The 21,477-nt window shown below is 37.0% G+C and overlaps 1 protein-coding gene across 1 annotated transcript in view; it reads right to left on the bottom strand.

The window, feature by feature from the left end:
* Positions 1 to 5,493: 5,493 nt before the first annotated feature.
* TAPT1 (transmembrane anterior posterior transformation 1) overlaps positions 5,494 to 21,477 on the bottom strand; it is a 40,995-nt gene continuing 25,011 nt past the window's right edge. Inside the window, exons 6-14 of the mRNA XM_069856288.1 lie at positions 21,266 to 21,363; positions 21,046 to 21,115; positions 19,638 to 19,718; positions 18,747 to 18,856; positions 17,109 to 17,168; positions 15,661 to 15,729; positions 14,115 to 14,191; positions 10,131 to 10,291; positions 5,494 to 7,599 (exon numbers count right to left, since the gene is read on the bottom strand). Coding sequence (XP_069712389.1) covers positions 7,370 to 7,599; positions 10,131 to 10,291; positions 14,115 to 14,191; positions 15,661 to 15,729; positions 17,109 to 17,168; positions 18,747 to 18,856; positions 19,638 to 19,718; positions 21,046 to 21,115; positions 21,266 to 21,363 — 956 coding nt within the window. The 3' untranslated portion in view covers positions 5,494 to 7,369. The remainder of the gene's footprint in view (positions 7,600 to 10,130; positions 10,292 to 14,114; positions 14,192 to 15,660; positions 15,730 to 17,108; positions 17,169 to 18,746; positions 18,857 to 19,637; positions 19,719 to 21,045; positions 21,116 to 21,265; positions 21,364 to 21,477) is intronic.

Here is a 21,477-nt window from a genome sequence, read left to right as displayed (position 1 = left end):
ACTTTACCCTACATTATTTGGTTTAGTATTTGATAGGAATGGTTGGACTTGATGATCTGATGGGTCTTTTCCAACCTGGTGATTCTATGATGATCACTACCACACAAACACATACAAATAGATCTCTGGAAATGTGCATCCAAATGGATGTTATTCCTACTGTTACACTTCCTATAGGAAAGTTCTGCATCTGCAGATACTTTTTTCCCCACAGGTTGAAGTTATTTATCAGTCCCATTCTTCTTTATTTTTAAATAAATAAAATTATATATATATTCTTTGTAGATCATTAGCAACCAGATAAATGACATAGGCTTCATAAGCCCCAGTCTGCTGAGTGCTACCCCACAGTGGGCGAGAAAAAAACCCCTATTTTTTTGTGACAAACATAATTCTGAACAATTATTTCTTTTCAAGACACTAGGAAAGACTTTCAAATGCTCCATAATACACAAAACACAATAAATAAGTTTCATGCAGCTTTTAGGCCACAGGTTCTCGTTAGTTGGGGAGCTCTGGCTTATAGATGATGAGGATTGTGTTTGAAGGTTACCAGGTGTCCTTGTACTTGTATTATCCAGTAGTGAAATTGTAAGGCTGATAATTTGATACCCATTTCACTATTCACTACAGGCTGCTGACAGCTACTTGGACTGTTATGGAAAATCCAAAGCCAGCAACTGTCTTTAGGAGAAGAAAAGGTAATTACTGTAAAAATAAGACAACCAACATTTTTTTAATACTCCATGAGCCCTTCCCTTCTCCACTTAAATTCAGATTATCCAGAATATTCTCCTCTACACACAAGATTTATTCAGTCTTTTACCTTACAAAAAAATTATGGCCTGGATGAACACTAGAATAACCTAAAAAATCAGACATATCCAAAATGACAGCATGAAGAACAGATTTAAGATCCAGTTAATTTCCTTGGTATTTAAATAGTAAGGAGAATTTACAGGAAAAATGCAAGACCTGCAAACTAAGCATACTGTGTATTGTCTCTGACTCATAGTGGTCTTTCTGCTCTCACAGACTGCTCACACCAGAAAGAAACCAGAGATTCTCTTCCTCTTTTCAGTGGTATTGTGAAACTATGGAGCTTGTAATTTAATTTCTTAGGGTTTGTGTTTTGGTAAAAATATGAAGAGCTCAGCACACCCACTGCCCCAAGGACCCTTGGGACAAAAATCCCCATTACTGAAAACTGGACTACTGGGATTTTAATGTTTTGGAAACTAAACCTTTCAAATCATTAAATAAATAGCAATAAAAGAAATTACACACATCCAGATCAAAAGCTGAATCTTACCTCATACAATTTGCCATTTTGAACATAAGATCTACAAAGCGGATAAATCAATTCTACAACATTGCTCCAGTGACATTAGTAGGACATCTACTGTGAAGAAACACCTATTAAATATACACAGGGGCTTTAGTCTTTGCTTTTAAGAATATGAAGGTCTAGCACAAAAACTAGCTAGAGAATTTACTCCTGCCCTGCATGGAGGTAAAATACCACACGGTCACTAAACAGCCAAACAAGCACTATTAACCATTACCTCAGATGGAGCAGAATTCCCTTTCACTCTGCAATGCCACAGTTGTTTTATAGAGAACTCTAATTTTTAGATCAGCTTAATAGGTGGGTCTCTGCCAGGGTATTAAGGACATTGTCTCAAATAAGTAGCTAGTGCCAATCCTCAATGCAAGATTAATTTTCATTACAGCTACACCCTGCGGGAGTCTAAAGAGCACAGAGTGTTAACTGACCTGAAAACAAGGTCCCATAGCTTCAAGGTTAGGTATATATACACACAACGCTTCAAGAACTGTTTCTGGAGGAGATGAGTTTAGCACAATTCCTGCTGTCTTGGCTACAGATAGAAGGTGGCTGATGCCTATATTGCTGTCTTTAACAAGAAGACGTCAAATTCAAATCAAACCTGCAGAAAAATTTTCGACTAACGGTCAGTTCTGCCACCAAGATTGTACTTTCTAGCATCAACTCAAATACCTTCCTAGTTTGACTTGGTGTAATGAGCCTAAGAATCAGCTGCCCAATGCTGGATTTTAAGTTTCATTGCCACAATTCTCAGTAAGTTAGAGGCACCACCTCCCAGGACCCACAATTCAACTTCTTGGAATTACCTATTTTAAACTGCCAGCATTAAACAAGTGATTCCTGAGCTACCTTGATACTTCATTTATTTTCAACAGGAACAGCAGATATAAGCTCCTGTCAGGACTGCACTTAACAGGAACATACATTTCCCATATTCAAAGTAGTCAACATATAAAGAAACTTATCACTGCTTTTGTCCAACAAACCAAACACAGATGGGAAGAAACAACCAATATAAAACCTAAGCTTTCCTTGAACACCAAAAATTGCTGTATTAAAAGTATACTTATCTCGCAACATCACTCCCATAACACCATTCTAGAATTAAGAAGGAATTTCTGATATAAAACGCAATTGTAGTAGAACAACTACAATGTATAATACATACAAGGTGTTTGCCTATTCAGTACAGGATTTATTTAGCTAATTTACAGTAGAACTACATCAAAGTGGCCCTAAAAAAATCAGAACTCAAGGTAATGCTGCTGCAATCCACATCTTTGTACAGGATCAAAACCGCTCTGTCCCTTTCCTGGATGCTCAACATTTTCTATAGATCGGCTGAAAGATAGAACTGCCTCTAATTAAAAGTGAAACTTTGGCTCTGCTTGACAGCATTACTCTAGTACAAACTAGTAAATGAATGGAAGAAATCACAGCGTACACAGCCTAGCTGAGAGGTTCAGGTGGGCACCTTATTTACAATAAGGGCAGATTTTATAATCTGAGATTATTTCATTGTAAACACAATAACAGTGTTTTAGGCAAAACAGAAGTATTTTAAAAACATTATAATTTGGTATTTTTCTGTAATTAGAGCTGTGAGCTAATGGAATGTACTTTAGTATCAATGATCCATCTTAAAACTTCTCTGTTGGCAGCATTTCTTCTAAATCAAAGCGTAACAGATACGGACGTCCTAAAAAAGGTAAGCTTGGCTCAGGCTTAGCTGACTTGGCTAATAAAAGATACTATTCTCCTAGAGAAAAATACATTCAGATATAACACATTAAGTGTTTTAAACAGCATTCATAGTCTAGGCATGTCAAACTGCTACATACAGAAAAATTTCCTTGAGATATAGTCTCACTGCACCACTTCCACAGTTGTTACAGCTCCCTTTGCAGCTGCTTAGTACTTACACAAAAATATTTGCTTCCTTGCAGTCAGCAAAATTAATGTAGTCCAAATTTCTAAGAAAAAGCAATTACTCCAAGGAAGTTTTAAGAGCTAACTTTGTTTAGTAATTGTGAAAAGCATTTCTGAAGACATGATTACCGAAGGCTAATATAACTGGTACAACTCTTGCTTTATTCACAATGGAGTAGCCCAGCTTGCTAGATGAAATGTAATGTTTCAGGAGTTCAGAGTTTTATTACGTTTATGCTATAGTTAGGTTGCATTCATCCCTGCAGATTTAGAATTGTAGCCCAGCAGCTAGGCTGGTGTGGCAGCCACAGCTGGGCAGATACTGGCTTTAACAATGGTGACCTCAAGAACTATGCTGGCTTACAAAAAGCCTTCTAAATGAATGCTTAGAATACAGAAAATTTTGCTCAACAAAAAAACAAAGCAAATTTGAGAAGTTTCAATAAACACACTCTAAATTAAGAGGCGAGTAAGTAAGAGTACTTGTGATTGTAAAACTACTTTGCTTAAGGGGAAATTCTGCTTGGCTGCTGAACATCTGAAAGGCTTCAAAAGAGTAATTAAATAATCCTACAGAAAATACAGTTGTTCCTTAATGCTCCCATAATGAATAAGACTAATTATGAATATATACTATACTCAGTGTGTGCTTTTGAAATTAATGTGGCAACTGCGACTTTAGTTGAAATATCAGTGCTTGCATCAGACCTGCTTAAATTCTATTTTTGGAGGGATTTATTAATTGAAGATCTCTATTTATTTACTGCTCCTATTTATTTCACTGTTAAGAAAGGAGCTTTTCCAAGAAAACCTAAATAACTGTATCTATTGGCAGAAATTTGGTGTTGCTGTCTTTTCTTGTTTTGTGATTTGCTCCCTCTCAGCCACCTCTAGAGTTACAAGAGGACTACCCAGGGTCAGAGATGAAGCTATGACCCTTTCATTAAAGATGCAGTGCTAATTCAACATATGCCCATTAATCATGAACAAAACCATGAGAACAATTAGAGAACCTGGAGCAAGAAGAAACAATGAAATTCCATGCCCAGCTGGGCCCCTACCAGACTTTCAGAGTTTAAGGGGAAATGTTGCATTTGCAATGCCCTCTGACTAGTGCATCAAGTACATCTTTAAATAACTGTGGCCCATAAGCCAAACTTATGCCTACACAGCCAATGGAAGTGTAACAGCCGTATCCCAAAGCCCAGCTATACCGCTTTAGGTCCAGTCATCACAATTAAAGTGTAAAAACAATGCAACAAAGGCTCCCCCTGTCTGACGATGAGGACCTGGGGCAAGGAAAACTCAAGAGTTAGCTATCGCCCTTTAACTGCTACTGCCATGTGCTCCAGAAAGTGCTCACCTAAGCTTATACTGCAGTTACATTTGGCTTTGCTGTGTATGTGCAACTAGTCCAATTGTACCAATTGAGTACATAGAAACATAGAATAACCAGGTTGGAAGAGACCCACCGGATCATCGAGTCCAACCATTCCTATCAAACACTAAACCATGCCCCTTAGCACCTCGTCCACCCGTGCCTTAAACACCTCCAGGGAAGGTGAATCAACCACCTCCCTGGGCAGCCTCTGCCAGTGCCCAATGACCCTTTCTGTGAAGAATTTTTTCCTAATGTCCAGCCTAAACCTCCCCTGGCGGAGCTTGAGGCCATTCCCTCTTGTCCTGTCCCCTGTCACTTGGGAGAAGAGGCCAGCACCCTCCTCTCTACAACGTCCTTTCAGGTAGTTGTAGAGAGCAATGAGGTCTCCCCTCAGCCTCCTCTTCTCCAGGCTAAACAACCCCAGCTCTCTCAGCCCTTCCTCGTAAGACCTGTTCTCCAGCCCCCTCACCAGCTTTGTTGCTCTTCTCTGGACTTGTTCCAGAGCCTCAACATCCTTCTTGTGGTGAGGGGCCCAGAACTGAACACAGTATTCGAGTATAACATAGTATTTTTTCATTTACATGGCTCTGGACTTCAAAAAAACAAATTATGAGTGGGTTGGCATTAATACCTTCTTTATACAAGTAGCAATAACCAACTGCTACAGAAATGAATCATAAGCAAAGCCACCGATAACCCAGCTCTTAAACACATTTGTGTTCCACATTTGCAAGAACCTTACTTCATGGAAATGGGAATTTAATACAGGAAACAACTGAATACTAAGAAAGAAATGTCAACACTATACTTTTCGTTTTTTAAACAAATATTACAAAATTGAATTTTATTGAGTTTCACACAAGATGCACTTATAAAATTGATACAGAATGTCATTCAACAGAAAAAAAATGAAAGCAATTCCAAGCTTTCTTTAGCAACTGCTAAATAATTCAAAAATAAGATACACCAAATTGACAGATATTCTGAATTTCAATGTGTGAACATCTCCAATTAGTATAAAATGCATCAAAAATTAAAGAATTTCAGATTTTTCTCCAGCACAAGCTGCCTTCTTTTTACTCTCATCCCTGAACAGCAATCACAGATTTTGGCCATTACTCCAGGTACTCTTGATGGAGAGGAGAGGCTGAAAGATTGCAGCAAGAAGTTCCCATCGGAACAGACCACGCTAACCTGTATGGCAAAGCTATCTCATTACCAGGTCTTCTCAGATACTAACCTGTTCCACTGTCTCCATTTGTTATATTATTGTAGTTCTGCAAGTTTCAGGGATTAGCATATACATTAAACTTTCACATGTGCATAAAGCAAATGAACTTTGGCTTTCCCACACAAACTATGAAATCAGCAAAAAGCAAATTTTGTCTTCATTTTTTCAGCACTGCAGTATTTCTTTGACACCTTCCCTTTGGAAGTCAAACTGGTGCTTACTTGTATATCTGAAATGCATTTCAAGTTAATGCTGTTTTTTAATAACAATATATGAAGTATATATCATGAACTGAAAGGTCTCTTCTGACAGAAGTCTCCAGTCTAAGTTTCGCAGTCAAATTTATTCTGTTCTTGGTCTGAAGATTCAAACCCACCTTTCATCAATTCTCCCACAATAACATTTCACACCAGAAATCAAGATGCATTGAAATGCTTAAAATGCTCTTTTACTGATCTAGTCCATCTACTTAAGTTTGGCTACAAATAATCAGTTAAAAAGTACAGTTGTGATTTGATTGTCAATATGAGCTTTTATAGGCATGTTGTCAGGCAAGCTAATACACAGATGTCACTTTTCTCATAGTTAAACCCAAAATGCAGCGTAACATTCTTTTCTGCTGTGTTAATGCCATACATAAAGTTCCAACACAACACTTGCTTGCTGCAATTAACACTGCCTTTCCTCAACACATATAAGTGCCTCTATTTTTTTTTCCTACAGCAACAAAAATATCCTCAACTTTTAAAAACAATTTTATAAATAATTTGCCTTGCAGGACACACAACACAAGAAATGAATATGCTTCATAACTGCTCAGTTAAGCAGAACCTTCAGTACTGTGATCTTTCCTTGATGTTTAGTATTTAGATAAAATAGTATGCAGTAAGTCTTTCATTTAAAAGCAAAATTTTATTCTGATTATAAGATTTTCGAGATACATCTTGAAAAGATTCTTGTTGACAAGAATAACTATCTTGACTTACTGTTTTATGTACCAAGGCTTTATGCGTTTGTTGATATAAGCACAAGTTCTGTATTCTGCTTGCAGATGTTTAACAAAACAATGTAGTAACTGGAAAGGCAAGCTTCGGGCCAAGTTGTCATACACTTCCAGGAATATCCTTACACTGGAGGAACCTTCACGAAAAGGACTATGTTCTGGAAGCATGGTTTCATTGTGCAGAACAGGATTATTCTTTTTTTCCAGTCTATTTTCCAGCAGTGTCATACTGCAGCTCTGCCACCAGGCTAGAGACTCATGATCCACTACCTTTTCCAAGAGGCAAGTTAAAGATCACTTACTTGACCTGACCAGGTACCAAGCCAAGTTACTTGCAGAAAGAAATCATTATTTCTGCCATTAATAATTTAAGTTTTTAAATAAATATTTACGTGCCTTTTTTGGCAACTGTCCATTCTGGTAGCATCTGCTGTCCCAACAGCTCAGTATCCTTAGCACATAGATTAAAAAAATATCTTAGTCAATTCTGTTTCCACAAATAGTAAACCTGTCTATCTCCAACAAGTCTTTCTTTGAAGACCTGTGTTTTAATTCTGAACTGTCTTGGCTTATATCTTTTTCTTCTCCATCAGGAGTTGTCAGAAATTGATCAGAATTGCTTGTTACAAGTAAAGATGGCGCATTCTCCTTCTGATGCACAGGCTGATTGGTAACTGATGTAGATCCATTTTCATCTGTGGAAATTCCTGTTGGAACAGAAGACAATCACAAAGATAACAATGAATTTAACACAAACATACTGATGCATCTGCAATATCCAGATTAATCCAAAGGTGTCCTGAAAAAGTGTGCTGCATCAAATCCTTCCTTTGTGGAAGCCACTACGTCTTCTTAGTTTTACCATAATGGACACAGTGTTCTCATTTGGTAAAAGGATAAAGTTCAGGTAATGAGCAAGAGCATACGCAGCAGTTGTTAGGACATACACTCCATGTTTTTGGTTTACCTACTCATTTTTGTTAGCTTAGACAAACTGATTTTTGACAGTCATCATGTGAATCACACAAATATTTTCTACTGAAATGAAGAAAAGGAATTCCTTCAGCAGAAGCTATATGCACCTAATCCTCTATATAAGTACAACAAACCTAGCTTTTCTAGTGTTAGCTAATAAATAACTCATGCACTGCTACACATTTAATAGCGCTGGCTCCTAAAGCAGTTCTATTAAAGATGTCTATTTTTATTACAGCCTCTTACTCTAGTGGAATCGAATACTGGCTCCATTAACCCAAGATAATTATAAGTAATAGCCATTTATTGTTTGCATGTTTTGTTAAAACATTTAAAGAATTAAAATGCACAAGCAAATGACAAGGAAATAATTTTTTCTTATGTACTATCTGCTCCTAAAGGCCGAGTTATTGTTCTAAAGGAATCTGAAAAAAACCAACTAATACTGTGAGTACCGCAGTCCTGCCCAAGGGTATGTTATTTGTCAGAACGACAGCACTATCCAAATTACTGTGAAACTTTTCTGTACAGCATCTCTTCACAATACACCGTCTACTGCTTAGAAGGTACATGGATTACTCTCTACAGTCTTATGCAAGTCAAAGGCACTAAATTTGCATCGAGGAAGGAGACAAATAATGCTAATTGTAGAACTTGGTTACAAATGTAAGTATTTTACCAGAGAAAGCTGCTCAACCTATAAATGGTTACCACTAACTAGAACTTCCAATCTTCAAAAGCAAATATAATTATATCCTTCAAAATTCTAAACTGTTTCTTTTGAAAAGGCGGGAACTCCTCAGAAAATAAATTGATTTACATTATAAGCTGATAGAAAGTAGATCTGCTTAATTCTCTCACCTTCACTCTAGTAAGAGATGGGCTGAGAGACTGTGTTGAAAAAAAACTGATAATTGGGGCACAGGGACTAAGCAATGTTGCAGAGCCCAGCAGTAACAATGCAAACACACAGAAGCTGGGGGAAGGTAAAATCATTCTTTCACATTATTGAGGCATCTAGTAAATACAGAGATGTTACAAGACATAAAACCTCAAAAAAAAAGTTAAGATTTGAGCTTTATCACCACCCACAGAAGTTAAGAATATTCTAAATAAAATCAGCAAAAGCTTTTTGATTGCTTCTTCTCAATGAAAATCTTTCCATAAGTAGGTCTGTTGACTGACCTGGTAAAACTGCTGCTGCTTCAGCTAAAAATAGTCTTCAGGATTTATGTACTGTGAGTTTAAGAGTCAGTCTAAGCAAGTATGAATTAAGTCTCATATCCAAGTGTAGTACTAGAATGCTTAACTGAAAAATTATCATTATGACAGCAGTCATCTAATTAAATGCAAGAGACATTCAGACCAATTCATATTACACTCTTACAACTAAAGCAACTCTATGAATTTGATCTATTTCAAAACAAACTCCTGTACCAAGTTTCTACCTGTTGTGATTTGACACAGATAGAGATTTACAATTGAACACTGACAGATTCTTTACTATTGCTGGTAAGACACTATGACGACTAATAAACACCCTACATTTCAAGCTGTTCAAAAGCCTCACTGTTAAGTTCTCTAGGGCTCTCATTGAGCTCTTCACAGCAGAAGATGTATAATCCAATTCAGTTGACTGGAATAATGAAGCTTTCATGTCACAGGAATATAGTAACGCCCTATTCCAATTATATATTAACTGCTAATGCTGAGGACCTATAGAGGAAAACCACGCTGCACAGGCTTGATATGAAACAAGTAGAAGACCTGCTGAAATCCCTACCTGGATTTCATAAAGCTTTTCAGTAATGTATTCATGATGACTACAAGTAATTATACCTATTGTGTGTCATTTTTACATTAGTTTCCATAAGATATGCATAGATTTCTTCTTTATTAAATTTCAGTACTGTCAAGGATGATGTGTAAATATTTACTTATTTGTGCAGTGACACGGCAGAGAGGGCTTGATTAGATGATCGTTAAAGGTCTCTTCCAACCCAAGCCATTCTATGATTGATATTTAAACAAAAGTGTACTACTGTTCTGACGTTTCTATCACCTCCAACATATCAGGGTGGGATATCATCAGAGAGATCAGTATTAATAACCAAAAGAAGAAGCATGAACTAAAAGTAATAATAAAGATCCAGCAACAGGGTTACTGTGCAGCAAACAATGTCATACATCTGGTTTATACTAAATTTAGTCTGAAAGCAATTTCCATTATAGCTGAAAACAAAACAAAGCAGTTATCCCTTACCTTGGTTAGATTTAAACATGCTTTGCTGTTTGCCAGCTGGCTTCCCTGGGGTGGCAGTCGGGATAGGATTGAATAATTTCTCCTCCATTTTTGCCTCCTTTACATATTGACATGATTTCCCCAGCAATACAATACTGTTAAGGACTTTTAGAGATATTAACCTGAAAAAAAAAATTAAAAGGAATTGTTTGCATATTTACATTAGCATATTAAAATAATTGCATATTATTCATACAGCAATTACTCATTAAAATAATTGCGTACGTTTACTGCTGTCTTGGAAGGATTAGCTAACAAATTAAATCCCTTTAATAGCAAGATCAAAAGGTAATTTCCTTCTCCTAACAATTTCTTTTGGATTCAATGCTTAAGGTTTTTTTTTCAGAAGACATCCAAAGAAAAACATCAAGTTTTATCATAGTTAAAAAGGACTACAAGGACAGTTAAGCAGCCATTTAATACATCAAATATTTAAAACCAGAACTTCAACAGTGCAAGTCCAAATTAACTGCACTGTTGCTAAAGTGTTAAAGTGTGCCCAGTCAAGGATCACTAGTGGACTTTGAAACACAAGAAACCAAATCACAGAATCACAGAATAACCAGGTTGGAAGAGACCCACCGGATCATCGAGTCCAATCGTTCCCATCAAACACTAAACCATGCCCCTCAGCACCTCATCCACCCGTGCCTTAAACACCTCCAGGGAAGGTGACTCAACCACCTCCCTGGGCAGCCTCTGCCAGTGCCCAATGACCCTTTCTGTAAAGAATTTTTTCCTAACGTCTAGCCTAAACCTCCCCTGGCGGAGGAACTTGAGGCCATTCCCTCTTGTCCTGTCCCCTGTCACTTGGGAGAAGAGGCCAGCACCCTCCTCTCTACAACGTCCTTTCAGGTAGTTGTAGAGAGCAATGAGGTCACCCCTCAGCCTCCTCTTCTCCAGGATAAACAACCCCAGCTCTCTCAGCTGCTCCTCATAAGGCCTGTTCTCCAGCCCCTTCACCAGCTTTGTTGCTCTTCTCTGGACTCACTCCAGAGCCTCAACATCCTTCTTGTGGTGAGGGGCCCAGAACTGAACACAGTATTCGAGGAGCAGTCTCACCAGTGCCGAGTACAGAGGGAGGATAACCTCCCTGGACCTGCTGGTCACGCCGTTTCTGATACAAGCCAAGATGCCATTGGCCTTCTTGGCCACCTGGGCACACTGCTGGCTCATATTCAGTCGGCTGTCAACCAACAACCCCAGGTCCCTCTCCTCCAGGCAGCTTTCTAGACAGACTTCTCCTAGTCTGTAGCACTGCATAGGGTTGTTGTGCCCCAAGTACAGGACCCAGCATTTGGCCTTGTTAAACCTCATGCTTATCCCAAAAAGTCCTTTTTCATGTCACAAAAAACAGTCTATAGAATTCAATAAAACCAAAGAGGCAGTGCTGTATTACCATGATAGCACAATCCAGTTGATGGCAGATTCCTTTTCTATTATCACTTATATGCAGCACAAACTTCAGCAAATTATTGAAGCCCCTTCTATACCTGTCTTCTCGTTTGAAGAAAAACATGGTTTCATCTAGTGCTTTTAGATTTGCAACTCAAATGAGCTTTGTAAAATCTACATAAAATCTAAGTTCCATTACTAGTGTAATTACTAACTCATGTTCAGTCGGCCGTCAACCAATACTCCCAGGTCCTTTTCTTCCGGGCAGCTTTCTAGCCAGTCTTCTTCTAGTCTGTAGCACTGCATAGGGTTGTTGTGCCCCAAGTGCAAAATCTGGCATTTGGCCTTGTTGAACCCTCAGGCCACTGGTCTCAGGCCACTGGTCTCAGGCCACTGGTCTCAGGCTTGTTTAGATCTCTTTGCAGAGCCTCCCTGCCCTCCAGCAGATTGACACTACTTCCCAGTTTAGTGTGTCTGCAAAATTAGTAAGGGTGCACTCAATGCCTTCATCACGCTTCTGTTCCAAGAGAGTAGTATTTACAGCATAATTTGACTGATGCAATGAGATCAGCAGTTGCAAAGGCCACAGTTCAACAGTTTACTGTATCAGTTCCAGCTTCAAATGGAAAATTTTATATAGAGTTCCTAGTGCTTCTCCTTTACTCTTTTCTTCAAGTCTATCCCAGACTTAAATTTCTAACAATAATGTAAGTTTCAAGCTGTTCAAAATCTGAGAAAAAGAAAATTCAGGTTTCACATGCTGGCCAAGACTCTTTAACAGTACAACTTAAAGAGCACTACAGTTGTTAAATATCAACACAAACCAATGTCATCCACATTACAGTCTCATTGCCCAGTTAATTGTTTCAAATTTTATCACATCCTTTCTCACATATCTATGCCATATTAATCTGATGGAAAGCTGAAATTTATATTCTGAACACAAAATACTTGAAAGATGCAAGAGGTGAATTAGCTCTAAATCTGAGATCATGACAGAAGTAAAAAAAAAATCTCTTCTAGCTTTTCAATAAGCAGAAAATAAACCAAAATGTATTTGCTCGTAACCCATGCCTTCCAAAAGCAGCATTTAATCCTTCATGTTATTCACATTACTTCTTCCTGCCCCCCATCCTCCAAGCCACAGAGACAGGGAAAAATCCAGGAGTGGGCTGCAACAATGGAACAGCAGATGTTACACGTACTAGGAAAAAGAAAAGCCACTGAGCAGAATGAAGGTGCTGGGCTTGGTGTACCACAGCCCGAATGTGATGACTGGGGGCTGGTGCTTTCAATTATGTAGAGCTGACTTTAGGGAGAACACGGGCAGAGCATAAATTACGCTGGGAAGAAACCAAAGTAAGGCACAGAGGAATATCACTAACATTTTAATATTTGGCCTATGCGCAGTATTTCAAAGTCCTAGTCATCTGACACTAAAGAGATGAGTCCATTGATGTGGACTAGATACATCAGACCAAATTTTACTTTTCTGAAGATCAAGGTCAGACTAGAGATAAAAGTCTACCCATTTGTAAAAAATGTGTAGCAATCCCATTTTTTTTCATAATGCACTGCAAAATGGCAGTCTCCTCTCTTCCAGAGTATCTGCTGAACCACTGTCCCAAACCTATGTCTTTTGCTTCTCGAGTCTTTCTGCTCTTCAGTGACCACGCAGCTTAGTAGGGAATTGGAAGAGATAATCCCACAATACTGTAGGCAGGTCCGCTGTGCTGCAGCAATTTGAATCACTTAATTCTTCATGACTAATTTCAGGAGAACCCCAGTATCAATCTGTACTGAGAAACAACAAATGCTGACACAGTTCAGTATGCAGCCTTCCTAGAACGTGGTCATCCCTACACAGTCTACAGCAACTGCCCCAAGAAAGGCAAACTAGATTGGATTTAAGATACAACTAAACGCATCCCAGAAGTATGTATCAACTGGTGAGAAGTTAGAGATAACACAAGCTGACTTGTCAGTAAAAGAGTGATTGCAAATAGATGCTTTTGGAAAACAAATTGCCATAGAACATTATAATCCTTAACTAAGATACTGATTTAGCCACCCTTCCCAGAAAGGGGAGTCTTCCATTTACTTTTTTATTCATATAGCAGTTTCCTAACAAGAAGAAACCCTGCATTTAACTGCCAGAGAGAATTCATAGTCTGCTCAGAGCACTTAAACTGTTTATTTTTGTTGGCATATTGAATTTTTCAGTTTCTTTCACAGAAAGTTTCATTCCTTAGAATTCAATTTCCCCTTTTATGCAGTGGCATGGTGCTTGTCTGTCAAATTCTTTCAATCATTTTTCCATTCATTATTTTCATTAAGGTTACTTATGGAGTGCTTTATTCCTCAATGCAGTTAGAGCACCTAGGGACCAATCTGCATTCTCAATTTCAGTTTACGAGCGCAAGTGTTTACATTTGTTCTACTGAACAAGAATTGTATTTACACCTATACTCAGAAGTAGTAACAGAAGCTTTTTTTCACATATCTGATCAAATAATAGTAAATACTTTTCAATTGCATGCATTTACTTACCCACAGTAGAATAGCACAACACAAACATAACCTAAGACTCCTTGTACTTTTATTGAGCTTGTTACGACTCTGATGAGCTGTTTTAAGGACAAAAGTTAAACAGTTAAAACATGTGGCACACAATTACTGACTATTTTACCAGACATTTCTTGTTTGGTAAATACAAGACAATGTCAGAAACAGTTATTTAATAGAAGTTTATTTTATTCTAATGTTCCCCTTGGTAGTACTAACTGTTCAGGATTTTGGTTTGAATAAGTATTATACTAGCACCCAGTTGCAACTTTGCCAAAACTACAGTCTGATAATGTTTCCTTCATCACTGAATTCTAAGTAGAACACAACTGAAAAAATGTTCCCCAAAAGTCAAGGGCTAGAAGCCAAGTTAACAGTTTGAGCAAAATGCCAAGAGATGCCGATGCAGTAAAACAGGATCAGTGTTTCACAGTATGCTAACATTTTGAATATAAAATTGCTTTGTGGACTAGGCACATGCATCCCCTATTTCAGTAATAAATGATCCTGAAATCTCAGGATTTCATAGTTTCAGAGTTAGGGCTCCAAGTTAGCAAAGGATTTCATTTTGTTTTATGCCTATTAGTATCCAGATATATCAGAATACAATTAACTTGAAAAAAAACCCAAAACATTTCAATTGAATTCTCACTAGATGTACTTTACTTGGCTATAAAACAAATCATGTTTATGATCATAGTCGTTCAGGATTTTTTTTTGTTTTGTTTTAAATCTTGGATGAAAAACAGGCACAACCTTTTTATAATATTTTTTCCCCCATCTCTATGGGATAATGTTACGTCTGAAAGTAAATTCACATTCATATTCTTCAAGGAAAATAATCAATTAGGAGGATTTTTGCTGGCAAAGCAAGGACAGACTGCCAGTGCTACAATAACTACTGTTTGTCTACATGTGCGTATGGGGAAAGTCAGAACAGCTATTTACAAAATCATTCTGCAACAGTTAATTCAGAACAGACAGCAAGTGTACACAATAATGAAGTGATTCATTTCATAACAGCATGTCCGTGTAACAGGGTCAAATATTTCAGAATCATGTATTCTACATCAGTTCAGAGCCTTGTATAAAAGAATACTTGGTAATTAAGCATACCATTAGAGGGACAATCACAAGGACTCCCATGAAAAAGCTAAAAAAACTAGTACGCTGCTGCTAACCTTCTGGCAACCAGCTGCTTTGACTATTCCAAATGAATGAACAGCATAATTGCCAGAAGGAATAATTGTTTAATAAGCACAGACATAGTTTCATTCCACTGTTATAACTCAAGTGCTTATAAATTCTATAAAATATATATATTCGATTTTCTATGAAAATCAGATGAACGGTAAGATATCCGTGAAGTCAGGCTATACTGAAATGCTAACTCAACCTTGCAGCATCATTTCAGTTACTTTTAAGGTCATTGTTTCATCCTCAAAACATCAAAATGAAGTAGCTATCCCACAGGCATACACTCTCAAAGAGATCTTATTGACTGAAAACTGATAGGAAAAATACAACTTACTAAAACAGCCAGTGGAAGAGGAATGAAACCCATTCTTCTGGAAACTGAGTCACTATAATCTGTATATGCCTAGGAAAAAGAAAAATAAATAAAAAGATGAAAAACAGCTAACTACTTATGCCAAGGAATAAAGGAATGAGCTCATGTTAGCTTGGCACACCCTTTAGGTAAGAGCCAGTCTCTTAACCAATACAATACTGGTATAAGGTGTACCTATTCACATTTTGAAATTCAAATGCAGATAGCTGTAATCTTACTTGTCATGGTAGTATTACATTTTTGTCTGAGATTACCTTCAGTGCTATAAATCAGGAGCAACTGGAAAATAATATAAATCTCTAAATTGAGAGCAATTAGGACACTGAATCCAAATGTACTATGTACATTAATACTAGCTTAGAGACCTTTTTTAATAATTTTACTTTGATCCTCAAATATTGTACAGAAAAACCCATAACAAGGGTAAAAGAACAATTATTCATCACACTAACACTTTAAGATCATTCTACAAAGATTTATAATTGGCCTCAAGATAATTGTGCTAAAATAATTTTGAAAATACATTTACCTTAGAACTCAAAACGTAACAACTACTTCGCATGACAGCTTTTCAATGCCGTACTTTGTGCCAAAGTTAGTACCTACATGATGCTACCTCACTTTCCACAGAGGATCTTTAGGAAAAGTAATGTAGTTTTTAGAACTAATAAACTGGTTTTTTAATTAACAAATTCTTAATAATTATTTGTAATCGAAGGTGTCTAACTTCGCTATGAGGCATAACAACTGCATTCCTAGCAATAGGTATTAAATGTGCCCAAGAAAACTACATAAATTTATACTATAATAAAGTTAAATTAATAATTAGAGCACTTGCTCATAGTCAAAAGACTTATGCAGGAAAGGTGTGCAGTCAATAGTTTTCCAAAGAGCAGTACTAATGAAAAACAAAAGCAGTCTGCGTATTTTGTAAACAACCATGCCACAAGAGTAACGCGCATGGTACAAATGTCCCTATATGTCTGTGCATGCTGTCTGTAAAGAAATAAAATAAATTCGTAATGAATAATGTATTTTGATGCAACACAGTTAAAATAAAGCAAAAATAACAGTAATTTAATGTTATCTCAAGAACACCTTGTTAAGCTCACTTACTTTCCCTTATATATCAAAAATATCAAAGTTGTTGCAACCATCCCCTGGCTCTGAGTGCATTTGGATGAGACTTCTCAACAATATATTAGATAAAGCCCTGAACAACTGGATAAAACCAAGAATGTAAATGACAAGGAAATATTCCTATTCTCTTATTAACAAAGGTAGAGCAGAGTTTCAGTTCTGTAGGAGTGTAACATGTCAGTATGTACTTCTTCAGGTATTTATTCCAATAACCCCCCATAGCAATTTTGCTAGTTAATACAAGAAAATTACTTTATTTTCAAGCTTACATTTTTCTGTCGACTGCTAACAAGGTCAAATGCAAGACTGGCTCTGTATTCACTGTAGACCTGGAAAATATCCAGCATATTGGATGCGTGATTAATTCATCACACTTCACAGAAGCAACAGAAATATTAATAAAATATTCCTGTAAAAATATTATATACACTTATGCACAGGCTAAAGGAGTCAAAGTAGTTTTTGAGGTGGAACTGCACCCTTCAATAGATGAGCCTATATTTTGACAATAAAGTAACTTGCATATATATACACAATAAACAACACCACGCAATGTTTGAAGAACTGAATGAGACTTTTATGAAGTATTTACTGAATCTGAGGATCATCAGAAACAAAAAGTAAAAGAAATGTTTTCCCTCACAGCTCACAATATGTTTTAAACTACATGAAAGGCTGCACTAAGTTCAAACTAAACAAATGAGAGCTTAGTTATGTACTAAGGAAGTGATCCCATGAAAAAAAAATTGTATCAGAAGATGAATAAAGCTTTTCTTTCTCTTAAAAACAGTTCTGCATATTAAAACAGAGAAACATCTGTTTCAATGTTAAGTGGCAGAGTAATTTGCACTGCAGGTGTTTAAAACTTCTGAAAAAGTCTGACCTAGCAACCATAAATCTCAAGAACTTCATACAAAAAATAGAAGTTTTGTTAAATAAACCTTGCAAAACTGTCACTCACTAACCCCATCCTCCAGCTGTTTCAGCACACTGAAGCATGCTATATTTTCAGCTATCATGACTTCATTATTGTTCTTTTCCACACTCTCCATATGAAAGTAGGGCATGCATAAGTGCCTCTGGCATAAGGGAGCTTATCAAGTACATTCATTAAACCTCTTTCTACACCACACAATATAGTTACTTTTAGAGATGCTGAAAAAGATAGCATTTCCAAGTTCTGATCTCGCTTCCTGAAAAGTGGATTTACCAGAGAAAAACACTGATCTCTTCACACATTTAAGTGCATTTGAATTTACACAATGTGCAAGACAAGCAGCCAACGTATCTTGCCACAATACAGGAAAAGTTACAACATCTACTACTTAAAAAGAAGGATTTCAATATATATATGGCCTAAGAACTTTCAAGAGTGGAAAACTAACATAAGGTATTTCATATTAGTGCTCTAGGGACAGTGGAAAAATCTCTCCGATTTCAGATTGCACTTTTAACACACATGCATAAAGAGAGATTAAGCAGCCTCACAGCATCTATCTTTCCTAAAGCCTGAATCCTAACCTGCAATTTATTCTGTTAGGAAATGGTACAAGCTCTGTCTAGACTGCAGAACAAGTAACCTTCTGTCAATTTAACTAATGAACACTTCACAAAAATAACCACAATTCACATAACTGGCAGGTATCATGAGAACTGTTACACAACATTTTCAATAATTTATGGATCTGGAACTACTAACTTAGAAGCAGAGGTGTTTGTTCCACATTATAAATATCTTCAGAAGTATATTGTATCAGGAAATTACTGAGCTTTCCCAAATGATATCCCAAACATGAAAATAACTATTTTTACATTTTCTACACCAGAATATGTTTTAATAGTTTAAAAAATCAGCACAATAAATTACAACTTAAACCAACACTTAGCATTCCAAAGAAGATACGTACATCTGCTGTGATGTCATTGAATTTTGTTATAAAGGCATGTTTCACAATATCCACCGCAATTTCTGAAGCAACCACCATGAAAACATCCGGAAATAACACCCAAAGATGATCTGAAGGGTGGGAAGAAACATGTTAGGCCAATTAACGTGATGCCACTATACAAAACAAAGATAACGACAATTTTGCTCAACAGTGAAAAATCCTCAGGCATCTGAAGTCTATAACTGCATCACCACTGAGCACGTAGTGTGCAATTTCTCGCTTATTTCATTGCTGTTCTAGAAAGTTATCAGTACTGTACAATCACACCACCATTATGATCAAGGCATAAAGCCTTTACTTCATAAAGCTTTATTCTACTAGGGAGACAACCTTCGCTAGATAGGTGTTCTGTATGTATGAGGAACAGACTACCACCTGCAGTTTTAGATGTGTAATAAAATCCAAATTTTACTCAGTACTTATTCAATAGAGTATTAAAATCCTAAGTATAATCAATATTAAATTATGAATGAAAGTTTTTACATACTCTCCTATTAAATTTAAATCTCACTAGTCCCACACAATAAAATTTTCTAGGGGACCCTTCATCCTCGATGTTTCCTAGGAACCGGAAGGGCTGGGAAGAAACCTTTTCAGACACTACTTGAAACATAACTATTCATATTTGTAGCATAATAGCATATATTTCTAGCAAAAAGGATAGTCACTCTTACAAAAAAAGCTAGTAATAGAAAAATGAGAATCTAAGGTAGGTAACAAATTAAGATTCCTCAATTAAATGTCCTGGTTACACTTATCTTTCCAATTGTGGAAAGCATCAAGAGATACAGTTGTTGATGGCAAAGGAATCCGTGATTTTGTATTTAATTTTTCTGCTAGCTTACTCACCTAGATTCCATGAGAACTGTTCCATATTTCTTAGACATACAATTAGTAGCAGTACATAATTGGTGAACCTCTCCTTTATATCTGTTTAAAAAGAAATAACTTGTCAACTCTTAAGAAACATTTATTTGCATACATAGATAAATACTTATTCTGAGTTTTGTTTGCTTATCTGTATAGCTTTGACTAAAAAAGTCACATAAGCAGAGAGAAATGTGTTCAAAGATCAGAAAATATTACAAGCAAAGAAGCTCTAGCACAACCTTAAGGTGCAGTCTCCTACTAGTTTTGAAACCAAGAGTTTGAAAAGTATTTCAGACGGTTGACACCAGGATTATAAAGGACCTCCATGAAAGTAGACCTGTAACAGCTTTTCCTCATGAGACACACTGAATTGAGGAGCGGCTTATGAGGAGCGGCTGAGAGAGCTGGGGTTGTTTAGCCTGGAGAAGAGGAGGCTGAGGGGAGACCTCATTGCTCTCTACAACTACCTGAAAGGAGGTTGTAGAGAGGAGGGTGCTGGCCTCTTCTCCCAAGTGACAGGGGACAGGACAAGAGGGAATGGCCTCAAGCTCCGCCAGGGGAGGTTTAGGCTGGACATTAGGAAAAAATTCTTTACAGAAAGGGTCATTGGGCACTGGCAGAGGCTGCCCAGGGAGGTGGTTGAGTCACCTTCCCTGGAGGTGTTTAAGGCATGGGTGGACGAGGTGCTAAGGGGCATCGTTTAGTGTTTGATAGGAATGATTGGACTTGATGATCCGGTGGGTCTCTTCCAACCTGGTTATTCTATGATTCTATGAATTCTATGATTCCTGAATTTCACACAATGCAGTGAAACAAGATGCGCCAGAAGGATAATCCGTTTCCTAAGTACCCTCTACTATTCTCTTGCTAGAATGCCAAAAGTTAGTCACCTCTGACAGTTCCTTCATAAACCAGCTGCTTCACTGTTACTTTTTTTTGGAGGCTGGGGCGAGGAGTATCTCAAGATCCATCCTCAACTGCTAAACAATGTGCATTTGAAGATCCTTGTCAAAACAGCACGCTACAAAGCCAGCTTTTTGAAAATGCAGAAAACTTCAGAAATTTTGAAGCATGGATATTTTGAACGTCATGAATATCATAATTTAAATCTGAATTTAGTATTTAACAATAACTTTAGCACACAGCCAACAGGTTGCTTTAGCACCTCTGATAAAAACAAGCCATTGAAGGAAAAACAGTATTCCTGGAGGCAGAATCCCAGTTTTGTCCTACTGAACAAAACAGTAATAAGGAAGATGAGGAATTCAAGTCAGAACACTCAATCATCAAGGTAAAGCTGTATCATAATCAATATTAAATAAAACAACACATTTAAAAATCAGCTTCTTGCTCCACATTTTCTCCTGATTAGCACCATTATACATACCGCTATTTGACATTTGGAAAAGATTGTTCTTCTCAAATTTCTTGAAAACACTTCCTTTTATTTCAACGAACTGCAATTTTTAAAAACAGTTTGTCAGTTTTTATTGATAGAAAGCCGATACAAACAAATCAGACAATCAAAACCCATGCAAATAGACATATAGTACACAAAGTATACTGAATAAAATTTAGGGTAGCTATAAATAAAGCTACACACTTACATTATTGGACATCATGATGGTAAGCAGTGATTTATTGTAGGAGTTGAAGGCCACATTAAGGGTTGTTGCTTGAACCATTATAAGAATAGCATGCAGGACTATAGATATCGGGGTTAAGGAAGCAGGTTTGGAAAGTTTTTCAGTACATTATTGAACAGCACCAAAACTCAAGTTTCCCATTTTGTTTCCAAAGTTTGACAACAAAAACATTT

This window comes from Phaenicophaeus curvirostris, chromosome 4 (assembly GCF_032191515.1).
Source record: "Phaenicophaeus curvirostris isolate KB17595 chromosome 4, BPBGC_Pcur_1.0, whole genome shotgun sequence".
NCBI lineage: Eukaryota > Metazoa > Chordata > Aves > Cuculiformes > Cuculidae > Phaenicophaeus > Phaenicophaeus curvirostris.
The sequence above is the reverse complement of the archived record's forward strand: the minus strand, read 5'-3'. Positions and strand labels throughout refer to the sequence as shown.